The following is a 15,970-nucleotide window of genomic DNA, read 5'->3' as shown; positions in this document are numbered from 1 at the left end:
CTGTATGTCATTGGAAAAAAAAGTTAATGAGTCTGACACAAATCCAAGTCGGTTTTAAGGAACTAACTCCATCGCTAACAATCTCAACTACCCCTCAGGCATTATTCCCTTATGTTAAGGCGCCTCTTTCCCATTGTATTGTTAAATGGCAATTCTTACCTGCCATGCAGGCTCACAGTGACCTTGCATTCAGGCTGCTCTCCTGGCCTATGTCCCCTGGAAGGCTCCATTTGGATTTGCTGTCTCTTAGCCTGGGCACATGTTGCTGCTACTACTGCAGCAATGTTGTCTTTTCTTGTGGCACTGGCTGCATGAGTGGGTGGGATTTCCTGCTGGCTGTCTAGCTAATACTCAAGTGGAGGAATGGAGTTCCAGGGTGGAGTTGGCCTTCAGTGCACTGCTGCTGATGCATGGATCAGGTGCTCACCAATAAGCCTTTCACTAGTTAAGTGAGATGAGATTCAGAGAAGGGTGAAGCAAATGTTTAAGGGATGCAGGATTGCCTCATGAAGGAAAGCTTTAAAAGGAGCCAAATACATGTAGCTCATTTAAATTACAACATAAGGTAGTACAAAGACATGATAACTTGGTGTGTAAAGCTCAGAGGACCAGATAAGTTATGCACACTAGTATGATAAAAGGGTATCTAGCTACACTGGGAGAAAATGTAATAAGACTTTTTTAAGTGGAATATCAAGAACAACTTTATAATGTTGAGGTCTCTGTGTCATGGAGTTCCCAGGAAAGTGAGACACGTAGTGAAACAGCAATTTGTCTAGTTCAGAGTTGTCTCAAGCTACTAGAAAATATATACACTAGGGAAGAAACTCTGTACTGGTGGGAGATCTTAATGAAATGACCTACAGTTTGTTCTTTACCTTTCAATGATTTTAAAATAGCTTTTGGATTAAAATACTCTGCCCAGAACAAACGAAACTCAAGCTAATAAAAATAAAGGGCTCAGTTTCAGATTGTGCCATTTTACTGGACTTCAGAAGATCTAAAAGACTTTTTTTTATATGCATATTTCTCCTATACCTCTCCTCCTACACCTCCTATCATTTTTATAATTAAACTCGAAACACTTACGATAATTCAGTGATAATGTTGAGGTTCTAATACCACAATGAAGTTAATGAGAGGCCAGGCTGTTGCCAGGTGTCTTCTATATTTTTTCATTGCTTATTTTTGTTATCTCTTTAAAAATGGAAAAGTAAAAATAAAGGCAAATGCAAAATATGGTGCTGTATTAATTTAGTTTCAAGGTTCCGTTATAACTGCATGCAAATCAAGAAATTCAGAAATGTTTCCTGAATACCTGAAACTCTTCCATGTTTTTTTAATTGGAGCAGTAGGTGCACAGCACTTCAGAGAGTAAGGCAATAGCAAATTTCATCAATTCCATCTGATTTGGCTGTAGTTTGGATTTGGGATTCATCTTTTGTCTGGGTGCAAGGATGAGCAATTTCAACTCAAACCTTCTCTTCTTCCAAAAAGCTATATGGTATTTAAATAATACACATTTCCCTATTTTTCAGAAGCATGGATCTTTACTGAAATTTTCAAGTCAACAACTCCTCATTGCTGAAGATCACCAGAAAATTACAAATTTTATATAAAGAATATAATACAATAGGAAGAAACTTGGAAGTTGTAAGGATAGAAGATGAGCAAATAAATCTGTTCACTTGTGCTATGTCCCCTCCTACTGCTCTCTAGTTGCTCATAGACCCTGGGAATCTTTCACATGTATCACTTTTGTTCAGGTGCATGTTTTTAATTCTACTTCCATTCCCTTGTGTGTCAATCCCTTTTTTAATGCCCTGATTCTTGCTTGTCAAAATTCAAACAGTCTTGTGGCATCCATCCTTTCTATTCCCTACAGAATTGTGTACATCTCAAATTAGCTCACCTCTCTTTGTCTAATTTCTTCCAACAAATTCAGACCTGGTTTCACTAACCTTTCTGGATAGCTACATTCTCAGGGTCCTTGAATTGTACCATTAGTCATCTGCAGCACCATCCTTGTCTCATATTAATGTGGAGATCCAGCTACTAGAAGGGGACAAGGAAGCGTTCTGCTTTTGTTGAATTTCATGTTACACTTTTAGTCATAAAGTGTGGAGATTAATAAGTTGTCTGGGCTGATTTAACCAATGCTTTGCAATTTTAAATGTATGGGCACTTTAGCTTTCCCTTTTTATACTCCTTGTTTTTGCAGGTAATTAAAGTATACAGTGAGGATGACACTAGCAGAGCTTTGGAAGTGCCAGGTGATGTAACAGCCAGAGATGTATGCCAGCTGTTAATACTGAAGAATCATTATGTAGATGACCACAGCTGGACACTGTTTGAACACCTTCCTCGCATAGGTCTAGGTAAGATTGTCTTGTTCGTGGCATAAAGAAGGTGGTATCGCTGTGTGTGTGTGTGTGTGTGTGTGTGTGTGTGTGTGTCTTTTTTTTTTCTTTTTAAATATGTAGGAAGACTAGGAAGCTATTAAAACTCATTCTTCTGTTTCCCCATGTTTTTTTTTCTGGTGCATAGTCATAAGGCATGCTCTTTCACTGTTCCCAAATTACTTGGTCTGAATCTGAAGCAGGGGTCTCTAGGACATAGATTCTTAACACTTATGATAAATGGCTTTTAGTTCTTTCCTGCTTTTTTTGGACAGTTTTCCCCCTTTTACTTTCTTGACTTGCTCCTGTTTACCTCTAGCAAAAGAGCTGGGCCAGTATTCCAGTGAAAATGGTAGCTGTGCCACGCCAACACAACCAGCTGAAATTTTTGAGAGGGCATTGTCAATGAATATCTCATACAAAGGACAGAAGAGCTGTCATATTTCATACTTTTGTGTGGACAGTGGGAGTCTATCCCTCTAAATTACATCTTGTTCTATTGAAATAGACTTGTCAACATCCTACCGCAATACAGTCAATTAGCTTGGTGAGGTTTTGATTTAAACTCCAGAGAAATTGACCTATATTATTTAAACTCCCCCCTCCCCATTTACATATTTAAATACAAAAGAAGCCTACATAAAAACAACTAAGTTTAAGATTTTAAGCCCACAAAAATCAAGACATTCATACTTCTGCTTCAACAACTATATTTGCCCTGTTGATATTATGTGTTGCCATATAAAGTATAAATGTTTCTACCTTTACATTTATGTGTAATGTGACCGATACCAACTTTTGTGTGTTTCAGATAACCACTGCAATGTTATGTTGTTGTAGTGATCTCACTTCCTGATTTCAGTGTATACATAGTTTAAAAACTCTGCAATAAAGAAGTAAAGTACGGCATATCAAGTATTAGACATGTTAAAAATATGTAACACAGTAAAGATTTTGCCAAAGACATCAACTTAAAAGTTACTTTACTCACAGTCTAAATACCATTTTCAGTATAAAAAGTAGGACAATACCTTCGCATATTAGATCTTGTGATATTTTTTTTTGAGAGAGAGCTATAATGGAGAAATCTACTATAAATCAAGCCATAAAACTATATTATAATTTCAAACAACTCAGTTACCCCCCATCAGCAGAGATGAAATCACCTGGATTCAATTTGTAACTAAAAGAATGGTCAGTAATGCTTTGCCGACACTGTGTTTTGTGCTGATTTCTCGTTGCTCCAGAAAGTCTGGCCCAAGCATAAAGATTAGGGTTGGAAGAGACCTTAGGAGGTCATCTAGTCCAACCCCCTGCTCAAAGCAGGACCAACACCAACTAAATCATCCCAGCCAGGCCTTTGTCAAGCCGGGCCTTAAAAACCTCTAAGGATGGAGAGTCCACCACCTCACTAGGTAACCCATTCCAGTGCTTCTCCACCCGCATAGTGAAATAGTGTTTCCTAATATCCAACTTAGACCTCCTCCACTGCAACTTGAGACCATTGCTCCTTGTTCTGTCATCTGCCACCATGGAGAACAGCTGAGCTCCATCCTCTTTGGAACCCCTTTTCAGGTAGTTGAAAGCTGCTATCAAATCCCCCTCACTCTTCTCTTCTGCAGACTAAACAAGCCCAGTTCCCTCAGCCTCTCTTTGTAAGTCATGTGCCCCAGCCCCTTGATCATTTTCGTTGCTCTCCGCTGGACTCTCTCCAATTTGTCCACATCCTTTCTGTAGTGGGGGCCCCAAAACTGGACGCAATATTCCAGATGTGGCCTCACAAGTGCCAAATAGAGGGGAATAATCACTTCCCTCAATCTGCTGGCAATGCTCCTACTAATGCAGCCCAATATGCCGTTAGCCTTCTTGGCAACAAGGGCGCACTGCTGACTCATATCCAGCTTCTCATCCACTGTAATCCCCGGGTCCTTTTCTGCAGAACTGCTGCTTAGCTAGTCAGTACCCAGCCTGTAGCGGTGCATGGGATTTTTCCATCCTAAGTGCAGGACTCTGCACTTGTCCTTGTTGAACCTCATGAGATTCCTTTTGGCTCAATCCTCTAATTTGTCTAGGTCACTCTGGACCCTTCTCCCTACCCTCCAGCATATCTACCTCTCCCCTGAGCTTAGTGTCATCCATGAACAATGGGTGTTTATGTAAAATGATACCCAACTGTGCAGCTTAGAGTGTATCGTTACGTGGCCTTTTGGTCTCCTTGTGGGTTAGCATAAGCAGGCAGAGTCCCTGGAATGATGACACAGTCACAAACTCAGTAACAATACAATGTGTGTTTAGTACTGGAAGAGAGAACAAAAGCAGCTCCCTTCTGGCTTTTGGTATTGCTGATTTCAAGCCCTTTTTCTTTGCCCTTCAGGAAGCATACCTTCTCACCATACTGTCAGGGGGTCTTTCCCCTCTCGGAGGAGCCACACGCTGTATAGGCTGCCTGTGCACATGCCCCGCACACTGTAGTGCCTAGGAAGTGGACCTCTTGTGTGGACTGGTCCAGCTTGAGGTTGATGGTAGGGTGGAATTCCTTGAGGGCCTCCTTTCCATGGGTCCAGATGATAAAGATGTACCCGCATGGCCCCTCAGTATGCCAACATTTTTATGCCTGACTTAAAACAATTCTTCCTCAGCTCTTGTCCCCTCACACTCCTGCTCTACTTGCACTACGCTGATGACATCTTCTTCATCTGGACCCATGGAAAGGAGGCCCTCGAGGAATTCCACCAAGATTTCAATGATTTCCACCCTACCATCAACCTCAGCCTGGACCAGTCCACACAAGAGGTCCACTTCCTAGGCACTACAGTGCTAATAAGTGATGGTCACATAAACACCACCCTATATCGGAAACCTACTGACCGCTATATTTACCTACATGCCTCCAGCTTTCATCCAGACCACATCACACGATCTATTGTCTACAGCTAAGCTCAAAGATACAACTGCATTTGCTCCGATCCCTCAGACAGAGACAAACACCTACAGAATCTCTATCAAGCGTTCTTAAAACTGCAGTACGCACCTGGTGAAGTGAAGAAACAGACTGACAAAGCCAGAAGGGTACCGAGAAGTCACCTACTCCAGGACAGGCCCAATAAAGAAAGTAACAGAATGCTGCTAGCCGTCACCTACAGCACCTAAAACCTCTCCAGCGCATCATCAAAGATCTACAACCTATCCTGAAGGATGATCCCTCACTCTCACAGACCTTGGGAGATGGGCCAGTCCTTGCTTACAGACAGCCCCCCAACCTGAAGCAAATACTCACCAGCAACTGTACACCACACAAGAAAAACACCAACCCAGGAACCAAACCCTGCTACAAACCCCAGTGCTAACTCTGTCCACATCTATTCAAGGGACACCATCATGGGACCTAACCACATCAGCCACACCATCAAGGACTCGTTCACCTGCACGTCTACCAATGTGATATATGCCATCATGTGCCAGCAATGCCCCTCTGCCATGTACATTGGCCAAACCGGACAGTCGCTACGCAAAAGAATAAATGGACACCCATCTGACATCAGGAATCCATAACATTCAAAAACCAGTAGGAGAACACTTCAATCTCTCTGGTCACTCGATAACAGACCTCAAAGTGGCAATTCTTCAACAAAAAAAACTTCAAAAACAGACTCCAACATGAAGCTGCAGACCTGGATTAATTTGCCAACTGGATACCATCAGATTAGGCCTGAATAGAGACTGGGAGTGGTTGGGTCATTACAAAACCTAAACTTAATTTTCCCCAATACTAATTTCTCCCTACTGTTACTCTCACCTTCTTGTCAACTGTCTGTAATGGGCCACTCTCTTACCACTTCAAAAGTTTTACTTTTCCTCCCTTGGTATCCTGCTGTTAATTGATTTAACTCATTAGACTGACCTCACACTTGGTAAAGCAACCCCCCAACCTTTCATGTATTTATACCTGCTCCTGTATTTTCATTCCATGCATCCGATGAAGTGGGTTCTAGCCCACAAAAGCTTATGCCCAAATAAATTTGTTAGTCTCTAAGGTGCCACAAGGACTCCTCGTTGTTTATACTGTATTATGTTTAACAGCAGTATTTTAAAGATGAACTACAAAGCTAAAATTGGTTTTTACCCTTTACTGCTCTTTTATGGTTTATAAAGACAGCCACAAATATTTTTGAAAGTTTTCTCCTTTGTAGCATTTCAAAGATATTTATAACTTTTTTACCCTGAGTGCATCAGTTGTAAGATGCTTCTAGCTCAGAGAATAAGGTCAGAGTTAAAACTGGGTCAGGACTGTACATTGACTAAATGTGCTATTGGGAGAAGGCTAGAGATACTATTGTCTAAAGCTATTATACAAATAATAGAAGTATTTTCTCTCTTTATCAATAAGACTGGTGTTTAAAATAGAAAAGAAAGTTAGTTAGTAAAAAGCATTAAGGAAAACAAAATGAACTATAAACCTGAAGAAGTGACACTGCAATGGTTCATGGTCCAGTCTGTCTCAGTTATTGATACAATATATATTTTGTCATGTAATTGGACCGCTTCAATCCAAATGACAGTAGTTGTTGCTGAAATATCAGTCTTTTAGTTGTCACTTTTCTTAAGATACTAGTCCCTTGTTCAAATATGGGAATTTTTAAACCTCTATGAAGTACTATGTTGAGACCTGTCCACTCCTTCTAGAGAACAAGATTGAGACCATCAAGTTGTTTCACTTAGGCGTACAAACTCTTCCAGTAGTAACTACTGAGCTCACTATTGAGCTCTGCTGAATATGAACCAGCACTAAGGCACTGCATTCCCTAACCAATTCTCTGAGATGTCTGGTTCTCCTTCAGGTGTAATTTTAGTAAGAGACTATCTTTCCCTTTTTTAGTCAGTCTGCCTTCTTCAGGCTGATGCTGGAGGCTAATGAGGTACCAGTAGGTATGGAGATTAATTCTCTTTCAGGATGCCTCCTCCTTCTGTAATACTTAAACATTAGAGTTGGTTTAACTATTTTTAATTATGACACAAATTTAGACCCTTTTTAGGTGTGTGATATATTCACAAACTGATAATCTTTCTTGTAAGCAAATAAATTCACTATTTGTAAGTACTGGATGAATAACTTTCAGATTGTGGTTTGTGAACAGTTTGACGGTTGCAATTGTACTGTTGTGTGATTTATCCACTAAAACACACACACACATGGCGTTTTTTCAGCTGCCTGGTTGAATGATGGAAGCACTTGAAACAGGAAATAGCAAAAAGCTCATTTCCAGTAAAACATTTTTTGGATGAATAATAATTAATATTAAAAGTCCTGAATCTGTCATGGACACAAACATTTTCGCTAATATCCAACAGCTATCCAAATACTTGTGTTTTTTTGACCCCATGAATCATAGTGAACTGAACATGGTGCTTTTTATTTGCAAATAAAACCACAAGTCAGCTGTTATTTATATAAAAATGACATTAATTATCACAAAGTCATTGGAATATGTTCTAATCTGTGTACATATATTTGAGTAGCTACATGCACAGTCAAATGGGTATGTACCCTGAAAGGGGATGTGTTTACCAGAAATTATTTCAGAATCTAGTAGACATAGGTTAAAAAAAAAAACTGTTTAGTTTTTTTTTTAAATTATTGTCATGGACAGCAAATGCTAAAATATATTTGGTTCTGGATAGAACATTTTAGAGATAATTGTTATGCTTTCCTCAAATGTTTAACTTACAATTCTTTCTCAAACAATTATGCTTATCACAGGTGTGTGGGATTTTTTTTTTAATATCCACCGGATGTCACTGTTGTTCCTCATATACAGGTACTGTACCAGATTTATTTTAGCAGAATAAATGGTAGCACTTGAATCTTAGGCTGTGTTTACGCAGTCCCACAATTTGGACTATAGGGTGTACAAATTGCAGTGTGCATTGGGTTGCCTCACTGTAATTCCCCTAAGTGGATGCTAAGGGCATGAACTAAAAGGTATTTAGTTTGCAATTAAATAGTCCTGTTTAAAGAGGACCATGTTAATGCGAACTAGGTACCTTGTAGTTTGCAACAGCAGTGTCCATACAGTGGAGCGCACTAGTGTGTGCTACAGTTCACACCTCCATAGTCCAAATCGAGGAGCTCTGTAGACAAGCCCTTAGGCTATGTCTACAGTTGGAGAGGGGAGTGTGAGTCCCAGTTCCAGTAGACATCAGGCTAACATGCTAAAAATAGTAGTATAGCTGCAGTTTTCACTGTTCTGGGCAAATGCACCTCTGTTATCCCTCTGTGGTCTGCTCTGAGGCTTCCAACTCCCCCCACCATCACCTGTCTTGAGGAGAGACATACATCTCTCTCCCCTCTCTCTCCTATCTGAGGATTTCCATGCTGCCCAGTTCACTGTCTACACTGTGAATTCTCCAGCAAAGCAGACTGCCTCAGCAGGCCTGTTTGCCTTTCTTCCTCAGAGCCTATAAGCAGTGCTAAGTGACCACATAGTTCTTTCTAAAACAATCACATTTATTCTTAAAGTAAAAGAATTATGGAGAAAAGAATAAAAAGAACCTACACGCGTGCAAATAAGATGACCAGAGATTACCCTGACTCCAATAAGGGCTCTGGTAGGTAAACAGTCCTGCAGACAGAAAAGGAGTAGTTGTGGCACCTTAGACTAACAAATTTATTTGAGCATAAGCTTTCGTGAGCTACAGCTCACTTCATCGGATGCGATGAAGTGAGCTGTAGCTCACGAAAGCTTATGCTCAAATAAATTGGTTAGTCTCTAAGGTGCCACAAGTACTCCTTTTCTTTTTGCGAATACAGACTAACATGGCTGCTACTCTGAAACCTGTCATTATGCAAGTCCTGCAGACGACATCAAGGACTTCATTCCATTCAGATCTGCAATACTGACATCATCAAGGGGTTTTCGAGTGGTTACAAGTTCATAACTGCCTTGGCTCAGAACTAGCATACCCATAAATCTGTGATATTTGTTTTTCTCCTTTATACAGTTTAGGTCTTTGTTCCTTAGAGACCAGGAATAGGTGATCAGATGGACAATGGGTTTCTCCACAAGGCGAAGCTTTCAAAGGTTTGGTCCGGAGGTGGGGAATTTGCATTCCCTCCCCAGGGTATTTTCCTAGGAAATCCATTTAATTTTGTTTTCCCTCAAAATATACTACTTATCTGGCTTGTTGTTTTAAAATAGCCCTTTGAAGCTCATAACAGTTCCCAGGAGACATCTGTCATATCTGCTTCCTAGAGGTGTTACATACAGTCCCACAGTAATACATAATCATTTGCATTTTTAATACAACTAATTCCTAAGATACCTTAACTTCATTCAATAAGATTTGTCCAGAATATTGTAGGAAATAGCCATACCTGTCAGAGCCGTAGCACGGTGAGCAGCGGCACAAGCTACCAACCCGAGTATGTACCCAGAGTATCTAGCTGGGTCTGTATTCTGGGCAGATAGCTTGTGCTGCTGCTTGCTGCTGACCATGCTGTCATGACTGATGCTATTTTTAGCGTGCTAGCTTGATGAGAGTTAGCATGAGCATATCTGCTTGAATTTGGAATCACACCCCCAGCTCCAAATGTAGACATAGTCTTAGTCAGTATTATGTGAACTTCATGCTTTCCTGGATGTAGTTTTTATTCATTGGTTATTGTGTAAAATAATTATATGTAGCACCATATATCACAAATACCCCTTTATGAATTAGGGACCTGTCTGCCACTCCAAAATGTTGGTGCTGTGCATTTCTTCCTGAAAATATTGAAGGCGGCTCTGACATACCCAGAGAGAGCCAGATTTTCTCTGTCTGGCGGCAGAGAATCCTGTGTTACCCTGTTGGTTATCCTGGATTTTTGAAGCCAAAATTTTGGAGAAGAGGTGAGCAGTATTCCCCACCCCTTTTCCTGATGCAGAAGGACACGTCCTCTTTCTCCCCCACCCCCTTATACTCTGGAATGATCTCCATGCTGATCTTCTTGGATCATGGAGCAGGTCCTCAAGGAATCAATCCTGAAGCACTTACACGAGAGGAAAGTGATCAGGAACAGTCAGCATGGATTCACCAAGGGAAGGTCATGCCTGACTAATCTAATCACCTTCTATGATGAGATTACTGATTGTGTGGATGAAGGGAAAGCAGTGGATGTATTGTTTCTTGACTTTAGCAAAGCTTTTGACATGGTCTCCCACAGTATTCTTGTCAGCAAGTTAAAGAAGTATGGGCTGCATGAATGCACTATAAGGTGGGTAGAAAGTTGGCTAGATTGTCGGGCTCAACGGGTAGTGATCAATGGCTCCATGTCTAGTTGGCAGCCGGTGTCAAGTGGAGTGCCCCAGGGGTCGGTCCTGGGGCCGGTTTTGTTCAATATCTTCATAAATGATCTGGAGGATGGTGTGGATTGCACTCTCAGCAAATTTGCGGATGATACTAAACTGGGAGGAGTGGTAGATACGCTGGAGGGCAGGGATAGGATACAGAGGGACCTAGACAAATTGGAGGATTGGGCCAAAAGAAACCTGATGAGGTTCAATAAGGATAAGTGCAGGGTCCTGCACTTAGGACGGAAGAACCCAATGCACCGCTACAGACTAGGGACCGAATGGCTAGGCAGCAGTTCTGCGGAAAAGGACCTAGGGGTTACAGTGGACGAGAAGCTGGATATGAGTCAGCAGTGTGCCCTTGTTGCCAAGAAGGCCAATGGCATTTTGGGATGTATAAGTAGGGGCATAGTGAGCAGATCGAGGGACGTGATCGTTCCCCTCTATTCGACATTGGTGAGGCCTCATCTGGAGTACTGTGTCCAGTTTTGGGCCCCACACTACAAGAAGGATGTGGATAAATTGGAGAGAGTCCAGCGAAGGGCAACAAAAATGATTAGGGGTCTGGAACACATGACTTATGAGGAGAGGCTGAGGGAACTGGGAATGTTTAGTCTACGGAAGGGAAGAATGAGGGGGGATTTGATAGCTGCTTTCAACTACCTGAGAGGTGGTTCCAGAGAGGATGGTTCTAGACTATTCTCAGTGGTAGAAGAGGACAGGACAAGGAGTAATGGTCTCAAGTTGCAGTGGGGGAGGTTTAGGTTGGATATTAGGAAAAACTTTTTCACTAGGAGGGCGGTGAAACACTGGAATGCGTTACCTAGGGAGGTGGTAGAATCTCCTTCCTTGGAAGTTTTTAAGGTCAGGCTTGACAAAGCCCTGGCTGGGATGATTTGATTGGGGATTGGTCCTGCTTTGAGCAGGGGGTTGGACTAGATGACCTCCTGAGGTCCCTTCAAACCCTGATATTCTATGATTCTTCTGCAGCATGGCAGAATCATTTAAAATGGAGTATGCAGATTGTCTGGGTGCCACAGAAAGGGGAGCTCTGCCATGATTGCAGCCTGTGGACCTTTGCTTTGTTGTGAGAAAGGTGATGGAGTTTGGATGGCTTATTGAGGCTTCACAGAGTTGGAGACTTCTTCTGAGACACCTGAGGTCAGTCTTCAGCACTTGGGACCTGGCAGATAGATCCATCTTTGTTGATTAGGGATTTCTTGCAAGTTAAGTCCAAATATTCATCTAATTGCCTCTCAGCCCAATCCACCACAAAGAAGAAAAGTTCCAGCATCCCTACTTGTATTCTCAGTTGGATAATCGAGTCTCACAGCAAGGAGTCTGGCATTCTTTTTGCCTTGCCTTCTCCCAAGTGGAGGATCTGGGGTTTTTCAGTGAGAGCATGTAGGCCTGAAGCCCTCCCCTCAGGCTAAGCCCCAAAAAGGGCACCCTTTAGGAAAAGGAAACAATCCCCCGGCAAGGATGAAATCTTCTCCCCAAAAGAAAAGTCAAAGAGCCCAATAAGATAGAGGGCACAAGCCAGAAAGCATTCAAGATACTCATCCTCTTCCATCAGCTTCAGCATCTCCCCTGAATGAAGGAAACTCTTAATATTTGACCATGATAAATGCTAGCCAGAGTAGGAGGAAATGCATTTGAGACGAGGGAGGAAAATGGTGGCCACTATCCAGATATTTCTAGAAAAAGAGGATGAACAAATCAAGTCCTGGGGTAAAACTCTTCCATCCAAAATGAAGATAGAATTTTGCCAACTCCCTTCTCTCCGTGACAGGTTTCAGTTAGGAACCTAGTCTGCTGAGAATCAGTATTGTATGTTTTCATAAGATGAAGTGGTTCTGAGGATGCTGAAAGATGTCCACAGCCAAAAGAAGCCTTTTTACATAGGTCCCAATAAATAGCTTTGTCACCTTTCTGCCTGAAGACGATTTCAGCATTTATCAGGCAGGCCTTCAGGGGGAAGAGCTGGGCAAGGTAGTTTAAACTATGCTGAAAGCTTTTGTGGAAGTGTGGTCTACTGGTTAGAGCAGGGGGTTGGGGGGGGGGGAGGGTTGGACTCGTATATGAGTTCTGTTGCTTCAGTTCACCAATCTGTAAAATAGCTAAGAATTCCTAACTATGGTGTTGAGACTTAATGTCTTGAACAGCATTTTGAGATTGCAATGGTTTCTACTGATTACTTTCCTGGAAGTTCCTTTGTATCGTTTATGTGAGCTGCACAGAGACTGTACTGTAGTCTTAGGGAGTCCTTATTCAAGACTGGATAGACAGCATTGTTAAGAAAAGTAAAACAATCCTGTGATTGGATTAAAGTATAGTACTCTGTTAATAGTTCAATTCCCTTAAAAGGTAATCTGAATCCATATTAGAAGTTCTATAATCTGCTACCTTAAAAATCCATTGGGTAGAGTTCATATGCTATACCAGGATCTTTACCTATTATGAGGTGATGCACTATGTCTTGGTTTTTGTTCCAAGAAGCAAGTCTCCAGGAGATGGTATTTATTGAAATGTCACAGTGCCAGAAATGTAACAGTTCAAATAGCATACCAGAACAGCACTGGCTTTCTGTAAAAACTTGTGCAAAACAACAACAAAAAATTGTTTTAAGACAGCACCTCAGTTCTCCGTGTTTTTTTCATAAATATGAAAGATGCATTTTGGAGAAAAGCTGTGTGCCTGGTTGTTTAATTTTCAAAAAGAAAATTTTTGAGAAACTATATTGGTTGAATTATGTAGATATGATTACTACACAATTTTGCTTCATTTATTTATCCCTGTGATGAGGGGTTAAATTAGCTTCTCAACTGAGTTGTTGTTTGACTTTTTTTTTTAGTCAGTGGGAGTGGAGGTCATTTATTTTCCAAATCCTATGGTATTTAGTAGATTATGGTGGGCTGCTGCATTTTTCCTTTGGATTAGGCATGACATAATAATAATAGTGGGTTTTCAGGACTAGAGTTTAATGTTTAATTACAGTCCCTTTAATTAAGGTGGTTTTTACCTTGTCATTTCATAAGAGGAAGCCAGTTTGGTGGATTTTTTTTATAACAGTTGTTTATGCTCTTAAATATATATATATGGTTAACTAATTAATTTCTCATACTTCCTTCAAGTGCTAAACAATATGAAAATACATGGGATTAATATATAAATAAAATTAGTCAAATCAAGGAGTTACCCAATTCTAATTTGTATTATTAACTAAAAAGAGAACTGTTTAAGATGAACAATTGGTCTCATCATTGCATGAGCACTATCAGTATATGTGGCCTACAATGAGCCCACCTTTTTTTCCTACTTGTAGAATTTAGCTGTGTGAATGGTAATAATTCACTCAGTGGAGATTTGGAGACTTCTTGGCACAGTAATTAATCTAGGTTTGAAGACTTGGCCGTATTTGGGCTGTGGATAGTATTTTTTTGTTTTGTGAAGGTGGGTGTTGCCACAAGAAGTGAAGACCATTGATGGAAAGAGGCTGCAATTGTACTCCTGCCCTTCTAATTCTTTCTGGGCCAAGATATTCCAAATTAATTTTTAAAAGATTTTGTGTGCCCAACTTGAGATACCTTAAATAGGGTCTGATTTGCAGAGGACAGGTGCTCCACGTTCTCTATTTGGGCCCTCAAAATGACTTAACCCTTTTGAAAATCTTAGCGATACAGCAAAATTTGGTTTTTAAAAAAAGGATAGAAGTGTACTGTTTTTCCTCTTTAAGGTTGCTACTTCTGTCCAGGAGCACGCGAGCTGCTTGCACACATTAGCGTGATGAGGGGCAGCTGACGGTGAGGTTGGTGCCCACCATGGTGGGCAGAGCTGGGGGTGGTACAGCTGCGCTGGAGGAGCTGCCCAGGCTGGGCTCTGGCTCCTGTGAGTGGTGGCCTGACAGGCTGCTGTAGTTCCTGATAGAGCCCTGCAGCTTCACGGGTATCTCCTTTATATCCATGGGTATTCGCGTCCGCAGGTACAAATTTTGTATCCACACAGGGCTCTACTTTTAGTATTCATCCTATTTACAGTTTGCTGTTGTACCTGTAACATTGTCTCTTTGAGAAACTTAGAACTCTCCTGAACTCCTTTTTCTTTTAGATTTTTTTCCCATAGGCCATTACAAAACTCAGAGAAGTGGTTGGTAAAGTCTGCTTTTTTTGAAGGCCATTGTCCTTATTTTGCTGTTCTTGCTTCTTTTCCTTAGAATCACGTAATCACCATTTCATGATCACTTTCACCCAGATTGCCTTCAACTTCAGATTCACAATGCTGTTAGTCAGAATAAAGTCTAAAATGGCAGTTTCCTCAGTTACTTCCTCCACCTTCTGAAACATTTGTCCCCAGTGTATTTCAAGAATTTAATGGACATTTTGTGTTTTGCTGCATTACAATCACTCTGTTCCCACAGTCGTGGAAAGCAGTGTTGCGAGCTCACAATTTTATCACAAGTTTTGAGATACTTGATGTTTCTTAAAGCCCCAGCTCCTGGACTAAAGTGACTATGTAAGAGGGGTTTTTTTTTTTGTTTTTTTTTTTTAAATTAAGCTTAAAGTCCTTGTGGTTATGGAATAAAGCTTGAGAACATGAACTGGCTGTACCTTTAAAGGCTGAAAAACTAGAAGGAAAATACATAGAAACCCCCTCCCTTCCCCCTTTCATCTCATGCATTTTTAGAGCTTAACTATGATTTTTTTTTTTTTTTTTTGGTGCTCTTGCATTTTGGCAATACTGGGGGGAGAGAGAAATTAAATAAAATAAGGTGGTTGTGTAAAATTGTATAATTTGCAGGGGGACCCAGGAGCAGTAGCTGAAACTATTTTAAATTGTTTATTTGTTGGAATTAATTAGATTTGAAATTGACAGTGACCCTTTAAGTACAATTCAATAAAGTTCCAGAAAAAATATTCCTCACTTACATTTAAAATAACTTGTTTCCTTATTGGTTCATGACGTCAGCAAAATAAAAATTGCCCACCAAACTTTTTCCTGTATACTGAAATATATTCTTTTTTTCTTTGTAGCATGAAAGTTACATGAGTTGTTTGTTTTTTTTAATAAGTGATATCCAATGTACAGAAATAAATTTAGTCACAATCCTGCAAAGGGTTATTCATGGGCTTACCTTTATACACTCCAAGTAGTCTCATTGAAATCAACAATAGTGCTCCTAGTGTTTATAGTTAAGCACATGCATAACTCTTTGCAGGATCAGGGCCTTAAATTCTAAACCATATT

At 40.7% G+C, this 15,970-nt stretch overlaps 1 protein-coding gene and 1 long non-coding RNA gene across 5 annotated transcripts in view; one reads left to right on the top strand and one right to left on the bottom strand.

Annotated features, from left to right (window-relative positions):
- The window catches only part of LOC141995929 (uncharacterized), a 91,440-nt gene extending 81,612 nt beyond the window's left edge, over positions 1-9,828 (bottom strand). Inside the window, exon 1 of the long non-coding RNA XR_012641440.1 lies at positions 9,772-9,828. This is a non-coding gene — a long non-coding RNA (uncharacterized LOC141995929). The remainder of the gene's footprint in view (positions 1-9,771) is intronic.
- The window catches only part of GRB14 (growth factor receptor bound protein 14), a 102,345-nt gene that overhangs the window by 51,046 nt on the left and 35,329 nt on the right, over positions 1-15,970 (top strand). For all 4 annotated transcript variants that reach the window (XM_074967462.1, XM_074967461.1, XM_074967464.1 and 1 more), the window contains one exon: positions 2,222-2,378. In XM_074967462.1, coding sequence (XP_074823563.1) covers positions 2,222-2,378 — 157 coding nt within the window. The remainder of the gene's footprint in view (positions 1-2,221; positions 2,379-15,970) is intronic.

Source organism: Natator depressus, chromosome 11 (assembly GCF_965152275.1).
Source record: "Natator depressus isolate rNatDep1 chromosome 11, rNatDep2.hap1, whole genome shotgun sequence".
NCBI lineage: Eukaryota > Metazoa > Chordata > Testudines > Cheloniidae > Natator > Natator depressus.
Note: the sequence above shows the minus strand (reverse complement) of the source record. Positions and strands in the feature narration are given on the sequence as shown.